The 18,586-nt window shown below is 42.1% G+C and overlaps 1 protein-coding gene across 1 annotated transcript in view; it reads left to right on the top strand.

Moving 5' to 3' along the window:
* Positions 1-285: 285 nt before the first annotated feature.
* Positions 286-18,586, top strand: part of nphs1 (NPHS1 adhesion molecule, nephrin) — a 36,396-nt gene continuing 18,095 nt past the window's right edge. Inside the window, exons 1-6 of the mRNA XM_056444710.1 lie at positions 286-289; positions 2,454-2,648; positions 5,590-5,712; positions 16,067-16,189; positions 16,887-16,968; positions 18,227-18,330. Of these exons, the coding sequence (XP_056300685.1) occupies positions 286-289; positions 2,454-2,648; positions 5,590-5,712; positions 16,067-16,189; positions 16,887-16,968; positions 18,227-18,330 (631 nt within the window). The remainder of the gene's footprint in view (positions 290-2,453; positions 2,649-5,589; positions 5,713-16,066; positions 16,190-16,886; positions 16,969-18,226; positions 18,331-18,586) is intronic.

Raw genomic sequence — 18,586 nt, forward strand, 5'->3', positions numbered from 1 at the left:
TGCCAAGATTGTTGTTAAGCTGAAGGTAAATCTGTCCAATGTGAGCATGTGTATGCTATCTTTGTCAGTTCCTACACCGTGTATGTCCCTCCTAATCCAACTTCCAGCATGTACTAGTTTATTCAGAAAATGAACAACACCAACTGCTACTGGGCATTATGTGAACAGTATTTCCTGACTAGTTTCCATGGTACAAAGACTTCCAGTTCATGGACTCAACATAACACAAAGTGATCAGACAATATAGTGGATAACATAATCTCAAACATATACTGCTACCTTATGATGGGTAAGTAAGACTTAGCTGAAGATGATGAATTGTCACCAACAGACACTTTTTAGATAATACTATTACATGTGAGCTGCATATTTATCTAGAAGAAGTGGAGGCTGTGAAACATTGTCTGGAAAGAATTTGCTGCTCTCGAAAATCTTTAAAAAACGTAATGGGAAAATGAATGTAGACGTCAGGGTGGGGAAATTGCATGCATCTATACACCCACAGTTGAATTACGAATGGAAATCAATATTTCACTGCAGAAATGTTGACAGATCGTAGAAGGAAAACACAGTTGTAATTAATAACATTAATTAATGATGACGTGGTTTCATTCCATTTAGGTGCAGCTCCTGGTGGTATTGTGAATGCAGTCAGTTCAGTCCAAAAGGTCTGTTTGTAATAATAAGTATTCCTATCTCAGCAATGGGTCAAGTACTTGTAATGTTTGAGGGCCAGCTGTAGTAACAAATTCACAGTAAATTCCCCCAAATAATTTACACAAAAGCTTAAGCTCAATGTTGTGGTCACGAGTGGCAGAATGCAGTATAAAGGCCATTGATGATGCTGGAACATTGAATTCCTCTTAATTTCAACTCACTTCAGTTGGTGTAAAGTCTCAGAGAACTTGCAGCCTGACTGGGGTATTTTGCTAGAAAACGCTTTAAATGTTTACCTGTGACATACTAAATATGTAGGTCACAGTAGCGTAAGCAGAGAAGAGCCATTAAGTCAGTAAAGTGATTCAGTAATATTAGTTACACAGCAAGCTCAAAAGCAGCTATAGTCTTCCAAGTTCTAAAATGCACTAAAGCCCAAATCCAGAGTTATTTTCCTTCCTCTGTTAGTTTAAATGAGCCAGATACTGAGGTTGGAATGCAGGTTTAAATGAAACACTAGTGCAAGTAAATTAGTTCACTGTTAAAGAGACTAGCACAATATTACTTGATTCCCATTTACTGTCTTAAACGTCTAAGTGCTGTAGGCTAAAGCTAAAGTTGCAAAACCTCTGAATGGAATGAATTTAGCAAGGCTTCCCTCCATTGTTTTTGGAATCATGTTGTGAGAGGAAGCTTGTGCTGTTTAATAATCTAAAAGTTACATAATCTCACTCCATGACACGAGAAGTCGTATCACTACATTTTGATACGGTATTTAGTTTTTCTGTATCTCAGAATAATAAAGTCAAACGATTTCAGAAGCTGCCATATACCGCAGTTGAGTATTCATTTATGTAAACTGTATGCAAGTGTTCTCCTGTGTTTGGTTGTTTGTATGCATCCTCTGTAATGGCCAATCTTGCCCTTCATATTTGACGTGAGGTGACTGGTTCAGCCTTGATCTGAGAGCTCTGCCTCTCACTCTTGTTGTCAGAGGCAACAAAGCATGCACTTCACAAACAACTTGGTCATTGCTTCAATGAAGGTCAAGATTCAAACAGCTTGGTGGAATCAGGCGGCCTTCTCTGTGGGGCACTGTTTAAATGAGAGTCGCCCGTAGATATTAGGCATTAATTAGAGTATGCCGTTCTGTTTGGCCCCTTGAACTGAATTTATTCATACACCTTATGTATAATAATCCTATGCCCAGTGTTAGAGGCTCATTGGTGGCTTGCTCTAAGGTTACCTTCCAGTCTCAAGTGCACCGCACTACAGAATGTCACCTAAGAGCCTGGCTGAAGGATGGCTCGCCGCACCTATGGCAAACAACAGGGATTAAAGTGATAATCATTACTCTTCCCAGGAGGAATTAGCTGGTGGGACATCGACACTGAAGAAAAACACACAGGTGAAGGAGGTCTCTGATACCCCATGCTTTTTCCCTCGGCCCAATACCCTATCTACACGGCCGAGGGGGGATTTAATTTGCAGTAATTACTTTATTGACTCATTTTCAGTGCTGTATCACTGCAGTCTCCCATCAATAAAACATATGCCAAGATGAATAATGTGGCCAGACACAATGGGGTGGCTTCTCAGACAAAAGACCACAAGACTGCATCCCTGTGGTGTGTGTCTATGATTTTTTCCCTCTTCTCCTTTTTTCTAGCTCAATAACTCGCCTCACACATGATCAGCCCTTGATCCTCTCCACCTCTTTACATTAAATCCCAACACATCCTCTACCCGACCCACTCCGACGACATTCCTCCTCCTCCTCCTTTTTATGTCTCCAGGCACGCAGGCCCAGCAGGCCTTCAGGTCTGAGCCCAGGAACCTCACTGTGCGGATGGGAGCCACAGCTGTGTTGAGGTGCGAGGTGCTGCGGGCCTCAGGGACTGTGCAGTGGGTGAAAGATGGCCTCCTCCTGGGACCACAGAGAAGCCTGCCAGGCTTTCCGCGCTACAGCATGATTGGAAATCCCAAGAGAGGTAAACAGGGATACTCACAGAATAAGGTTTATGGCATGTTGGCCTTTCATGGACCTATCCAAGTTAAATAAATGAACTTGTATGATAAAAGCGCCACTAAAAAGATGACATAATTAGTATTCATAAATTGTCTATGTTTGAGCGAGACTTGCAGTTTATGGGTTTAACATCCAGTTGAGTGGGAAAAGATAAAATACCACTGGTCAATATAAAGCAAAGCTACTGTGTGGGCTATGTAGTGGGGATGGTACACAAATGTATGATATGACAAATAAATTAAAACAATAACATGCTGTCTGTGTTAAATTGGTACATATATTTTGTGTTTGTATGAGATTTAGTTCATATAGATTTAATTAAGAAGTACTGCTGTTGGCGAAAAGTAAATTAGATGATGTTGTTGCTATGGCTTTAAAGTGCTGTAATAAAGTAACACAGAAATTACGGGAACCTTATGGCACATTGGCTCTCTATACAGGGAGCATCTGGGAATGAGGAGGTGCTGTGATTGTAACAGCCTGTCACGCATCACACTCATTGTCACTCACATGCTAAGACGAAGAAAATAAATGAAAGCAACAGAGTCAGTGTCAGCAAATCTATGAAATGTGGCAGGGAATAAAGTGTGTTGCAGAATCTGCAACACAGTCTATAAAAAGTAATAGCCAATTAGAAGGCAATCCCGAGTAAGGGAAGAGCATCTGTTCCTGATCAGCCGGCAACTAGAGAAGCTGCACTTTACTGTTGCACAGTGTGGGAGACAACCAGCGACACATAAACACTGCAAAGATGCCCATCCACACTTCGCACATGCTTATTGACGCCTCGACAAAAACAAGCATGGAAAACACTTTGTCAGCTTATTAGTAAATTATATCAAGCACTACAGCAGGTACAAGTTAAGAAAAAAAAGCCTGCCTCTTTTCCCCTCAATAACAACAAAATGAGAATGTATACACATGATCACATGGACCTCAAACACACACAAGCTGTCAAACACGCAAACATACACTTATGAATAAACTACCCATCTGCGCAGGTACATGATGTAAGCAATCACTTTACTCTGCAAGGAAAGAGCAAAATCATTGAAGATGGCACTTGACTGCACTTAATACTCCACCAGGTTCCACTGATTGTCACCATCAGTGATGTTTAATGATGCTTAAAAAAAGCCTGAGATCACACATTCATGAAAACAAGAGAGGCCAGCGTTGATTTCAACAGATACTTACAGCAGATTCAGCACCCCTTAGTTTCCCCAAGTGGAAGCAATAATGTATACGGACAAAAGATGTCATGTATTTGTGCAAGTTGTGAATTGTGAAGGCAAACACACGGAAGAACAGATACAACTGCTTGTTTAAGGCCCCAAAGCATTGGTTGGTGCACATGATGTAATGTCATTATAGTACATGGCAGACACAAAAGGCACAAAAAGGCACGAACGGCCGGCCCGCCGACAACCAACAGAGCGAGACTTCATCCTCTGCTAAGGCAGATGTTACTCCACTATATCTATGCATTTCAAATAGTATTGTTTAGACAACCTTGAATACTGTTTGTGGCATGCTGGGAACACTAAAAAGTATTTGCAAAGGAATTTGTTTAATCGAGTTTAATGAATCTGACAAGCACAACGCTGGAAAAAACCCGTTCACACTTGTCCCATTATATGAATGCTTGTTGGAATAAAATATCGTCCTTACTTTGTTTTATTCAGTTTGTATCACACATGACAATACTTAAGCTTTGTTTGTGGCACCTATTCTGTCAAAACTGCTCGATTTCAACTTTCTTTAAAAGTTGAGAGTATCGCGAAATCCTTACAATTTGCTAACTGAGTGATGTAAAAGGTTCACCGATTACAGTTCAACAGTTGAGACTAGTGAGGTTTTTGCCTTTCCCAATTAGAGAAAAAATATGTGTCCAGTTTTCGGGCCAACGTTAGTCTGTTGCCGACATAATGGCTATGAAGTTTATAATGTATCCTAAAATGTTGAAGGCCCAAGCTAAAATAAATACTGAGTAATGGACAAATATGCAAATCGCTATGCCAACCGACATCTCCTTACCATAAATCTGCGCTCTCTGCAACTTGATTGCACTATTTGTGAGTAATTCCAGAAAAGGAATATGATTAATAACTTCAATGTCTCTCTCTCGGTCTGCACTCAATGATAACTTAGATGTGCAAATTGCTTCTGGTTGGTGTTAATTATCTTGCCAGCTTACTTGACACAAGCAATTTTAGGCCTGGGTGGTTGTCAGACCAAGATACTATTTTGCACATGTTAGTAAGCAGAGCGCCAGAGAATCAGGAGCTGGTAAACCAACACTGAACATCGTCTAATCCCCACAGGTTATGGCAATGCATTAAACAAATCAAGCCCTGTTGGCATGCCAGACTATCAGAAGAGAGTTACAGAGAGAAGGACTCGGCCTGTCATCAATTAATACACAGTTTATTCAGCGGCATTGTGAATCTGGGATCGAATTCATTTTACAAACTGGAGTCATTCTGAAACAAAATGCCTCTGCTATGAGTGAAGACAACGCCTTCCATGTCAATGGAAAAGCCAAAAGATACAATTTTACCGAAATACAAAATACTCTATTTATAATCAAATCAAGTACCCAAACACCAGAAGTAGGGCATATTACAATATTGAATTGGAATGCCAGACTGTTATTGTATAAATTGCTTTTATTATTAATTTTCCCATTTACCACATTGAAAACTACCTATAATTCAGACACTCAGAAATCCACACAGAACAAAGGCCGACAGGAGGTCCTCATCGATACAAGTACAACAACTCTGAACAACGAGTGTTCAAAGAAGAGGAGAGAAGAAAACCACATGAGCATTTCTTCTTTGTTATTTATTGCAATTATCACAACATAGTGTGTCTGAATAACCTCTCCCTCTCTTCTCCAGGGCATTATCATCTTCAGATTGAGAAGGCACAACTGGAAGATGAAACCCCCTACACATGTCAAGTGGGCCAGTCTGAGAGCAGTCAAGCAATCATTTCCAGTACAGCCTGGGTCAACATTTTAAGTGAGCACAACCATCGAATGTGAATAGAGGGGATGTGGGGGGGCTTGTACCATTTTCTTTTGTCAGAGTAACAAAATAATGTACGATTTGTGATAAAACACAGGAGCATCCTCAGTACTCCAGTAACATACACAACCTCCTGACCGGTAATCAGCATATAAAGAGCTGTTAAATATTCATTTATATTGATAAAGAGCTTTAATTTGCTTACGACAAGGCATTTGAAGGAGCGCTCACATGAATGTGCAAACTAAATTGAAACCATCCTTGGTACAGTAGAACCTAGCAGTCTCCATAAAGAAAGTCAGGATCTTTCTAGCTTTTCTGACGTTATTTATTTCTTTAACAAGCACGATGCCATCCCCACATGTTCCTGTACAGTAGGTCTATGGCTTTAACCAGCAGAAACACAATGTAAAGTATCAGAACCACCTGGATTCCCTGGCAGGCCTCGAGGCAATCTGTGTCTTTTCCTTGCATTGGAATAAATTATAACAGAAGGGATTGAAAAATTCCGACTCAGACACGGGCTGGAATAGATGTAATTGTGTATCTAGATTAGACCAGCTGTTCAGTCACTCTCTAACAACCGGTATCTCTCTCTCCCTATCCCTCTTGCTTGTGGGAGCAAGCCCATATGTGGCAAGGAAATGATTCTAAAAGAACCTTTCTTCTCCAGACCCAGTTCCTTTGCTTACATCCCCCTCCCCATTCTGCACAATTTCTCCCTCTCTCTGCCTAGCTTTCCGGCTTTCTCTTTGGTGACCATGGAGAGGTTGTTTTTTCTTCTTTTTGGGCGGGGGGCGGGGGGGGGGGGGGGTTGCCGTGGCGATTCTAGTGGCCTAACTCTTCTGAGAAGAAAGCAGGTTTTTCTGACATCAATGGGCCAGTGGGAGGGATGGCGGGTGGTGTGGGATAGGAAGAGGCATAGACCGCAGACGTCTCCATTGAGTATACGTTCTGTTCCACACTGCAGCAGTCTTGTGTCCTACAGCAGGCCTCCACCTGCAGCCACAGCAGGCTCGACTCTCACATGTATTACCTCTGAGATGCATATTGCATTTGCGCCCACACATGCACAAAGTCAACAGATTGCCTTGGGCATTGTTGAAAAGGTCAAAATTAATTATGTTTATGTTGCATCAGGGATCACTGGTAGTCGTATATTTTCCATGATCCATACTGCTGCTCTGTGTGCCCATAGACCCTTAGTCTCATAGGCCCATACACCCATAGGCCCATAAACCCATAGACACATAGACTTATACATCCAAAGAGCCATACACCCATAGACCCACAGACCCAGAGACCCATAAAATTGTCTATGTTTGAGCGAGACTTGCAGTTTATGGGTTTAACATCCAGTTGAGTGGGAAAAGATAAAATACCACTGGTCAATATAAAGCAAAGCTACTGTGTGGGCTATGTAGTGGGGATGGTACACAAATGTATGATATGACAAATAAATTAAAACAATAACATGCTGTCTGTGTTAAATTGGTACATATATTTTGTGTTTGTATGAGATTTAGTTCATATAGATTTAATTAAGAAGTACTGCTGTTGGCGAAAAGTAAATTAGATGATGTTGTTGCTATGGCTTTAAAGTGCTGTAATAAAGTAACACAGAAATTACGGGAACCTTATGGCACATTGGCTCTCTATACAGGGAGCATCTGGGAATGAGGAGGTGCTGTGATTGTAACAGCCTGTCACGCATCACACTCATTGTCACTCACATGCTAAGACGAAAATAAATGAAAGCAACAGAGTCAGTGTCAGCAAATCTATGAAATGTGGCAGGGAATAAAGTGTGTTGCAGAATCTGCAACACAGTCTATAAAAAGTAATAGCCAATTAGAAGGCAATCCCGAGTAAGGGAAGAGCATCTGTTCCTGATCAGCCGGCAACTAGAGAAGCTGCACTTTACTGTTGCACAGTGTGGGAGACAACCAGCGACACATAAACACTGCAAAGATGCCCATCCACACTTCGCACATGCTTATTGACGCCTCGACAAAAACAAGCATGGAAAACACTTTGTCAGCTTATTAGTAAATTATATCAAGCACTACAGCAGGTACAAGTTAAGAAACAAGCCTGCCTCTTTTCCCCTCAATAACAACAAAATGAGAATGTATACACATGATCACATGGACCTCAAACACACACAAGCTGTCAAACACGCAAACATACACTTATGAATAAACTACCCATCTGCGCAGGTACATGATGTAAGCAATCACTTTACTCTGCAAGGAAAGAGCAAAATCATTGAAGATGGCACTTGACTGCACTTAATACTCCACCAGGTTCCACTGATTGTCACCATCAGTGATGTTTAATGATGCTTAAAAAAAGCCTGAGATCACACATTCATGAAAACAAGAGAGGCCAGCGTTGATTTCAACAGATACTTACAGCAGATTCAGCACCCCTTAGTTTCCCCAAGTGGAAGCAATAATGTATACGGACAAAAGATGTCATGTATTTGTGCACGAAGTTGTGAATTGTGAAGGCAAACACACGGAAGAACAGATACAACTGCTTGTTTAAGGCCCCAAAGCATTGGTTGGTGCACATGATGTAATGTCATTATAGTACATGGCAGACACAAAAAGGCACAAAAAGGCACGAACGGCCGGCCCGCCGACAACCAACAGAGCGAGACTTCATCCTCTGCTAAGGCAGATGTTACTCCACTATATCTATGCATTTCAAATAGTATTGTTTAGACAACCTTGAATACTGTTTGTGGCATGCTGGGAACACTAAAAAGTATTTGCAAAGGAATTTGTTTAATCGAGTTTAATGAATCTGACAAGCACAACGCTGGAAAAAACCCGTTCACACTTGTCCCATTATATGAATGCTTGTTGGAATAAAATATCGTCCTTACTTTGTTTTATTCAGTTTGTATCACACATGACAATACTTAAGCTTTGTTTGTGGCACCTATTCTGTCAAAAACTGCTCGATTTCAACTTTCTTTAAAAAGTTGAGAGTATCGCGAAATCCTTACAATTTGCTAACTGAGTGATGTAAAAGGTTCACCGATTACAGTTCAACAGTTGAGACTAGTGAGGTTTTTGCCTTTCCCAATTAGAGAAAAAATATGTGTCCAGTTTTCGGGCCAACGTTAGTCTGTTGCCGACATAATGGCTATGAAGTTTATAATGTATCCTAAAATGTTGAAGGCCCAAGCTAAAATAAATACTGAGTAATGGACAAATATGCAAATCGCGTTGCGGCCAACCGACATCTCCCTTACCATAAATCTGCGCTCTCTGCAACTTGATTGCACTATTTGTGAGTAATTCCAGAAAAGGAATATGATTAATAACTTCAATGTCTCTCTCTCGGTCTGCACTCAATGATAACTTAGATGTGCAAATTGCTTCTGGTTGGTGTTAATTATCTTGCCAGCTTACTTGACACAAGCAATTTTAGGCCTGGGTGGTTGTCAGACCAAGATACTATTTTGCACATGTTAGTAGGCAGAGCGCCAGAGAATCAGGAGCTGGTAAACCAACACTGAACATCGTCTAATCCCCACAGGTTATGGCAATGCATTAAACAAATCAAGCCCTGTTGGCATGCCAGACTATCAGAAGAGAGTTACAGAGAGAAGGACTCGGCCTGTCATCAATTAATACACAGTTTATTCAGCCGGCATTGTGAATCTGGGATCGGAATTCATTTTACAAACTGGAGTCATTCTGAAACAAAATGCCTCTGCTATGAGTGAAGACAACGCCTTCCATGTCAATGGAAAAGCCAAAAGATACAATTTTACCGAAATACAAAAATACTCTATTTATAATCAAATCAAGTACCCAAACACCAGAAGTAGGGCATATTACAATATTGAATTGGAATGCCAGACTGTTATTGTATAAATTGCTTTTATTATTAATTTTCCCATTTACCACATTGAAAACTACCTATAATTCAGACACTCAGAAATCCACACAGAACAAAGGCCGACAGGAGGTCCTCATCGATACAAGTACAACAACTCTGAACAACGAGTGTTCAAAGAAGAGGAGAGAAGAAAACCACATGAGCATTTCTTCTTTGTTATTTATTGCAATTATCACAACATAGTGTGTCTGAATAACCTCTCCCTCTCTTCTCCAGGGCATTATCATCTTCAGATTGAGAAGGCACAACTGGAAGATGAAACCCCCTACACATGTCAAGTGGGCCAGTCTGAGAGCAGTCAAGCAATCATTTCCAGTACAGCCTGGGTCAACATTTTAAGTGAGCACAACCATCGAATGTGAATAGAGGGGATGTGGGGGGGCTTGTACCATTTTCTTTTGTCAGAGTAACAAAATAATGTACGATTTGTGATAAAACACAGGGAGCATCCTCAGTACTCCAGTAACATACACAACCTCCTGACCGGTAATCAGCATATAAAGAGCTGTTAAATATTCATTTATATTGATAAAGAGCTTTAATTTGCTTACGACAAGGCATTTGAAGGAGCGCTCACATGAATGTGCAAACTAAATTGAAACCATCCTTGGTACAGTAGAACCTAGCAGTCTCCATAAAGAAAGTCAGGATCTTTCTAGCTTTTCTGACGTTATTTATTTCTTTAACAAGCACGATGCCATCCCCACATGTTCCTGTACAGTAGGTCTATGGCTTTAACCAGCAGAAACACAATGTAAAGTATCAGAACCACCTGGATTCCCTGGCAGGCCTCGAGGCAATCTGTGTCTTTTCCTTGCATTGGAATAAATTATAACAGAAGGGATTGAAAAATTCCGACTCAGACACGGGCTGGAATAGATGTAATTGTGTATCTAGATTAGACCAGCTGTTCAGTCACTCTCTAACAACCGGTATCTCTCTCTCCCTATCCCTCTTGCTTGTGGGAGCAAGCCCATATGTGGCAAGGAAATGATTCTAAAAGAACCTTTCTTCTCCAGACCCAGTTCCTTTGCTTACATCCCCCTCCCCATTCTGCACAATTTCTCCCTCTCTCTGCCTAGCTTTCCGGCTTTCTCTTTGGTGACCATGGAGAGGTTGTTTTTTCTTCTTTTTGGGCGGGGGGGGGTTGCCGTGGCGATTCTAGTGGCCTAACTCTTCTGAGAAGAAAGCAGGTTTTTCTGACATCAATGGGCCAGTGGGAGGGATGGCGGGTGGTGTGGGATAGGAAGAGGCATAGACCGCAGACGTCTCCATTGAGTATACGTTCTGTTCCACACTGCAGCAGTCTTGTGTCCTACAGCAGGCCTCCACCTGCAGCCACAGCAGGCTCGACTCTCACATGTATTACCTCTGAGATGCATATTGCATTTGCGCCCACACATGCACAAAGTCAACAGATTGCCTTGGGCATTGTTGAAAAGGTCAAAATTAATTATGTTTATGTTGCATCAGGGATCACTGGTAGTCGTATATTTTCCATGATCCATACTGCTGCTCTGTGTGCCCATAGACCCTTAGTCTCATAGGCCCATACACCCATAGGCCCATAAACCCATAGACACATAGACTTATACATCCAAAGAGCCATACACCCATAGACCCACAGACCCAGAGACCCATACACCCATAGACTCATTCACCCATAGCCCCATTCATCCATAGACCCATACACCCATAGACCCATAGATCCATATACCCATAGACCCGTACACCCATAGACCCATTCACCCATGGATCCATTCAACCATAGATCCATACACACATACACCCATAGATCCATACACCCATAGACCAATAGACCCATAGATCCGTAAACCCATTCACCCATACACCCACCGACGCGTACACCCATAGACCCATCGACCGGTACACCCATAGACCCATAGATCCATAGACTCATACACCCATATATCCATACACACAGACACACATAGACCCACAGACCCATGTGTGTGTTTGAAACATGCTCAGATCTGAATCGTAGCTGGTGTCTTGGGAACACTTTCCAGATGTTGACTGTTTAAGATGGACAGTTGCAGCTGTACTGTTGCAAAGGGCAAAGAGTGAAGCGACAGCCTTGGTCCTAAAGGGTCATTTGTTCCAGCCCACCAACTCAACTGATTCAAAATATGTGACTAATCTGGGGCTTGAAAATGAGTTGATGATTTCAATCTCCTGTTAGTGCTGAACTGGGACTGGAAAGTGTGCATCCTTTTAAAGAGCACCATCTACGATGAGATCCCCGCAGACTTCTCCATCACTGAACTACAGCTCCCAAGGCCCCACGCCCCTGGCCAGTCAACCATGGCCATATCCCATCAAGCTCTGCATCAAAACACGATAAACTCTTTATGAGGAGATACAGTATGGGAGAGGGGAGGAATATGAAAACAAAACAGAGATGCCTGATGGTATAATTGGATTCTTGGGTCAGAGGGAGCGCTATCTTGACTGGCTAATTCAGGATGGATCACTACAGGCAGTGAGTAGCAGGGACGGAGACACAAATGTCAATAAGCCCCATCCATGAGCTTACAAAAAGATGTTTTCAAGACATTTCCATTGGCGCAACATAACTCTTGTGTGTTTTTGCCTTCCTGTGGAGCTTAGATAGGGGATTACTGCAATAGGCAGATGAAGTGGCAGTGAGTAATCCATGACAGTAACAACCTCTACCCCCTCCGCTACCCCCCCCCCCCTCACCCAACCCCCCTCATCCAAAACTTACCCCGCAATGTGCCCGTCACATACCTGACACATCCTGTGTCTCAGTTCATACCATTAGTGTTGGCATTTAATCCTATTAATGAACACTGCTCTGCCTTACTGCATTGCATTCCTGGAGAGAATCCTCCTGCAAATGTTCAAAACGTTTATGTATCTGGTTTTAGACTATGTTACTCATTCGGTTGCCATAGTTTGGTCTGTGTGTGTCTGTGTGTGTGTGTGTGTGTGTGTTTGCTCATGTGTGTAAGCTTATTATCAGTGTTGGTTGGAGGTTAGAGGACATGTTAGGAACCAGAGCTATGGTGAGATTTTTGCGGTAGGTAATGACTTTAGCACTTGGAGAGTATATAATGAGCCTTCATTTTACGATTCCCTGTTATGAATAATGGAACAACTTATAAATGGGGGCACAAGCAACATAGAAGATGGTGACTTTATTCATCTTCGTTCACGAGAAGTTCTGACAGTTGCCCAAGATATAACCCCATCAGAGGACGGCGTGCTATAAATCGGTGTGACGGTGTACTTATTACAGTGCCAGACAATTAGCAAAGGAGTCCCTGCTAAGTCGTCAAGTGAGACATTCTTTTCTTTTCATTTTATATCAATGAGTTACATTTACTGTCCTTGCACACATGTGAAATATTTCCTGTAAATGGTTATGGATGGTGTAAGAGCCACAAGTGTGTTTTTAGTATATTTAAGTTTCAGAATTGTTTATAATTTAATATTTAGATTTATGCTCATTTTGGAGGAACTATAAGTTGAATATATGAAAAGATCTTTATGTTAATGACTGACGCTCGGGCCAGGCTATTTAATGACGTCATGACGGCAACAGGTGTAAGAACAGAGCCGCATTAGACATGAGGGATATAGTTTTTTTACCGTAAGACCATGAGATCGTTTTGAACGTTTATTATTTGTATACTTTGTCAGCGTTTTTTGCTGTTTAAAATAAAATCGAAAGAAAAGGAAATGAACGGTCTCCTGTCATGCGCGTGAGAGGAAACTCATTGTGTCTGCAGCTCTTTAGCGGATTAAGAAAACAACGACGGAACGCCGCTACAGATGGGTAAAAAATACAAATGTAGTCCCAAAACCTAAACATTTGAAAGAGAGATAGTAGTGGTTGGTCATGAAGGAGAGTTGTGATGGTGGGCGGGGGGGGAATAGAGCTGCTGCTCCACTTCTCCTCTAGAACAGAGAAGAGCAGAGCAGGGCAGATGGGAAAAGGAGACAGAGAGGAAGGGAAAGCTATAAAAGAAGAGCACTGTTTCAGAGGCTTTCATTGCCAGAGATCACACACCTGAGACCTGCGATGTGTGTCTGTGTGTGTCTGTGTTTGTGTGTGTTTAGTCACATACAAGTATAAACATATACCCTTGTGCATGCCAATCTTTGTCTTCCAGAGATAAAACTGATGAGTTGTGCCCATGTGATTTTAAGAAGTCGGATCATCTGGTCTCTAATATTTTCTTAATTCAACAAAATAAGCTTTTTAGAGACTGTTCTATCCTCCGGGCCCTCTCCAATATTAAAAAAAAAAATTGCGCGGTATCCCATGTTAGACTGTGCACACACTGGCGCCTGTTTTTAGATGGAAGTGAGATGAATTTGGCTTGTCTGCATGCTCACTCGCCTGTGTCAGTGTGTTTGTGCATGCAAATCTGCGCGCACTGTAGACTTGAGTTTATGGTTGGTTGTTTGTGTACAAAGGAGGAAAGATAGTTTGTGCATCTGTATATGAATGAGAGAGAAAGATAGGTGGATATGCATATTGATGTGTCTGCTAATCTGCTTCTTATCTGCCTTATCCATCCATCCGTCTGTATTTGTCTAATGAATTGAATTTTGCGGCTCACTGTTTCACTTCTGAAAGGCAGGAGCAAGGCTTTGCATGCCTATCTCGTATTGTGTTCATAGATGTACCTTTAGAAGAGTGATATGACTAGAAAGCACAGAGAGAGACAGGGAGACCAACTAACAAAGCCGACAGGCAATTAGACAAAGAAGGGGCAGAACGTGTTAATTTAAAGAACAGCTTAGCTCATTTGCTCTCTGCTTTTTTTGTTGTTGCTCTGAGTGCATGTTGAGTAAATCGAATAGAGAGTGTTTTGTTGTTGTCCACACATGCTATTACGTTTGTAATAATGTGTTCATCCTGACTGGGCTTATCGGGTCACATGGTTTGCAGATGTGATGGATGACTGGGACACACCTTCCTCCTCAGGTCTGCCGTTTAACTGCAGTGGTCAAGAAGGATAGCGTGGGGAGAGGGAGTGGGCTCGGGCTGCTCGAGAGGGATGATGGAGTGAATGAGAGATAAGAGGGCCGGGGCCAGCGGGAGCGAGCGAGGAAAAAATGAGATACCAGCCTGGCTCATTTGCTAACATATCATTCTTCTTATTCCAGGATTTGTTCGGCAGCCAGACACTGCTCTAGCACAACAAGTGATGCGCCTATGTTGAATCGTGCGGGCTTTAGCAGATTGAGAGTGCAGGGGCTGTCAACAGATGCATGGCCCAGTCATCTTCTCAGGGAAGAGGGGGGGAAACAAACAAATGCATCTCATTAGTGCAGCGTGCGCCTCTGCAGTGCTCTGGGTAACCCATCGCAGTCCACACAGATTCAATTGCTTCTTTTAAATCAGTTTGAAGCTGCAGCCACATCTCATCTGTCTCAATAGCAGACTGTAGCCAATGGGCGACTCTGCACACAGCAACAGCTCCTCCTAGTGGCCCCGGATTGATTGAATGTGCCGAAGAGATGGAGAGGAGCTGCATGGCTGACTGCTTTGATTGTGGTCCAGCCACAACATACACACGTTAGCCGTGGATTTGCCTCAGAATCCAGCATCAGCTATCCTCCTGCCTGTGCTCTCTTCTGCAGCTTTTCTTAGACTCACTTTTTATTCCTGCCATATCTCTTTACTCCTCTGCAAGTGTCTTTCATGTCTTTCGCTCACACCACATGTATCCTGTACCTTCCAATTCCCCGTTCTGTCTTTTGAACTCATGCAGCCTTTGCACTTGATCTCTGATGAAAGAAAACAACCTTAACAGTAACCATAGTTTGTAATTCTACTGGCTCACCCACTCGCTAAAAGCTTGCACAATAGCTTTCTGTAGCGTACTGAACCAGAAGTCTTGGTAAAGAGTGACTCACAGAGGGGCAAAAATCTCTTTGATAGTGAGTTGGTGACAGATTTCCAAAATGTACTGCCAAACAATTTCCGGTCCCTTGTGTTAAAAGCATTTTTTTCTCTCTCCTATTTATGGTCAGATAAAACGATTGTAGACTAGAACATTGGAGAAGTGAAGACAGCTTTGATCCGTCCAAAAAGCACACATTTAGCTGAGGGGTGATCTGAGAAGAGAAGTGTTTGGTGTTTGCTGTGATACATTAGCGCACGATCGATTTCATCACCGTTTCATCTCCGCTTGTCCACAATTTGTATTCAAACTCAACAGCACATCCAACCTTGCTGGAGTGAATCACTGAAAAAAGCTGTGACATTCAAGTCACTCTCAATTGTTGCGAGCACTTATTATCCTATCATTGCATAAGCTAATATCCATCTGTGATAGCGCTTGCTTCTTTGAACCAACGATTAGTGTGATGAATAGTAGGTTAATGGTATGATAAATATTAAATTGGAGCTTCTGTTTCTTTCATTCAGTTCCTTCTTCCAAGCCGTACTTTGAGGTGGACATGGAGACACCTTGGGTGGAAGGGAAGAAATACACCGTCATCTGCATAGCCCCTGACGCAAAGCCTGTGGCTGAAATCTCACTATTTAAAGGTGAGTCGCCCTCTTTAACAGCACTGAATGTGACAGAGATCGTCAACTTCTCCTTAGAGTGGCCCTTTGTTCAGCTTAGAACAAAGGGTTTTTCTGATACTCTACATTCTGGGATATCTATAGGTTGCAACTTCAATATTCAGAGATATGTAAAGATCTCTTGTTGCATCGTCTTCGAATAGCAGAGTTGAAGGAAGCAGACTCTGTGTGGGAGGAAATTGCCTAAACATAAGAATTTCCAATTTCCACTGACTTTTTTGCACATCCAGAGAATGTAACAAATATCATAGTTGTTTACAGAAACCACCGCAATATTACAATGTTTTTGTTATTTTGCCTTTTGCTCCCCCCTCCCACCTAAATGACTGTATATTACAGAGAAGGAGAGATGCTCTATTGTTTTCTCTGGGTTTGAATTTGTCCTGCACATCTTTATTGTGTTCAGTAAAATGTAATTTAGTTTTTCTCATTTTGTAATCTCAGCTCTGATTTGATTTCAGTATAAACACAGGTTAAGACAAATGTGCATACCGTTACTGTACAAACTGATACACACACACACACACAGAACAGAGCACATGTTCATCATATTCACCTTTCCATACAAAAACAATACAGATTTTTTTGTTTCACGTGAACATATTTACACACAGTATTCTCCTTTTTTTGTGTTCCTTCCCCCCATTGTGTCTGGTAGATGGAGTCGAGCTGACAGGTGCAGAGTCTTTCACCATGTCTGGCTCAAAGGATAAGCTCCTGAACACGCATACTGAAGTAACGTATGTGTTGGCCTGCCTGCCAGACTGATTCTCTTCACCAACTTGCTCAATCTCCCCGAGTCTGTCTTTGTTTTTTGCTTCCCTCGTTCTCACCCCGCTCGTATATTCTCCCCTTGTCTTAGTGAGTACAATGAATTTCTGCTCACAGCGAGCTGTTACTTGGCACTGTGCGATTGAATTAGCTTCTGTCAAATGCACAAAATTACATTCCGACAGCGAGACAGATCCGATCCTCGCCGGTTCGCCAGGTGCCTATACATTAAACAGGGCCGTAGATTACTTTAATCCTGCTTGTCTCCTCTGCGTCAAAGATAATAACCTCTTGTCATATCCTGAGATAACATTGGTACTGAGGAGCTGCAGCGCTGTTCAGCTCTATTGCAGAAAAGCCAAGGTCTTAAGCAATATTGATGCGCCTTCCTCATATTCACACTGAGCGTACACAGCAGTGGGCCATGTGTGATTGTTACGGTTGACATTGTCATGTAATTTAATACAGAAGACGTGAACTGAGAAAGTAAACTGGGCCGGAATAAATCTATCTCTCGATGTATGTCACAACGTGCATTCGTAAGATGCTTGTACTTTACTTGAGTATTTCCATGTTATGCTACTTAATACTTCTTAACTTAATTTCAAAGGTACATTTTGCACTACATTCTCTAGTTTTGACTGTCTGATGCCTATAGTTACGAGATAGCCAATAAATTACAACACCTTAATGGTAGAGCGTGCTCACCATGTGTCAATGCTGCATCCTGACTGCAGCAACCTGGCTTTGAGTCCGGCCTTGGCCCTCTGCTGCATGGTAGCCCTTCTCTCTCCCCTCTACCGTTTCTGTTGCTCTCCAAGCTATCGCTATCCACTAAGGCGCAAATGCTAGAGAAAAATGAACACACATTTGTGGACTAAAACTATTTTTTTTCTTCTTTTCTACCCCATTAATCATCTTATGACCCCTCGGACATATTGTGTGACTCCTAGATTGGGAACCACTAAACTACCAAACTGTATATAAAGTGGTAAAAACAACCTCCGTGTCGACCAGCTACAACATTATAATGCTGCATGCCCATTGATGTAGTACTTTTTCTTTAAAACATACAGTAAGCACATTTTACTGATAGCGCTTCTGTACTTTACTTATATGTGGACTCTGTTTATAGTAATGTATGAGTTCTGAGTTTTGTAAGAGTTATTATACACATTCTGTCTTTTGTCCTTCACATTTTGTTTGTCTTTCCGCTACCTCCCAAAGGGTCACCGCTCTGAGCACTGATAACGGGAGGCAGCTGGCATGTCATGCCAAGAACCCCGCCCAATTCCGGCCTGTGAAGACCGAAATGACCATGAACGTGTTGTGTGAGTGTCTCAACCTGTCTGTAAACTGACAGTCAACACCCCTTCTCTTTAAATAAGAAACACAGTGTACAAACACATTCAACCACACAGGAACCCAACCTCAGGGAGGCCGAAGGGTATCCGGCCTTGTGCACTCAGTCTGTGTTAGTGGTCCAAGGAGAAAAATTCGACCTGAAGGCAAATTCACACATACGTGTGACTGCCTCCTGCTCACAAGGCTGCCCCTGGTGGCCAGAGATTAACACGACCAAAACAA

The sequence above is a fragment of the Pseudoliparis swirei genome, chromosome 22 (assembly GCF_029220125.1).
Source record: "Pseudoliparis swirei isolate HS2019 ecotype Mariana Trench chromosome 22, NWPU_hadal_v1, whole genome shotgun sequence".
NCBI lineage: Eukaryota > Metazoa > Chordata > Actinopteri > Perciformes > Liparidae > Pseudoliparis > Pseudoliparis swirei.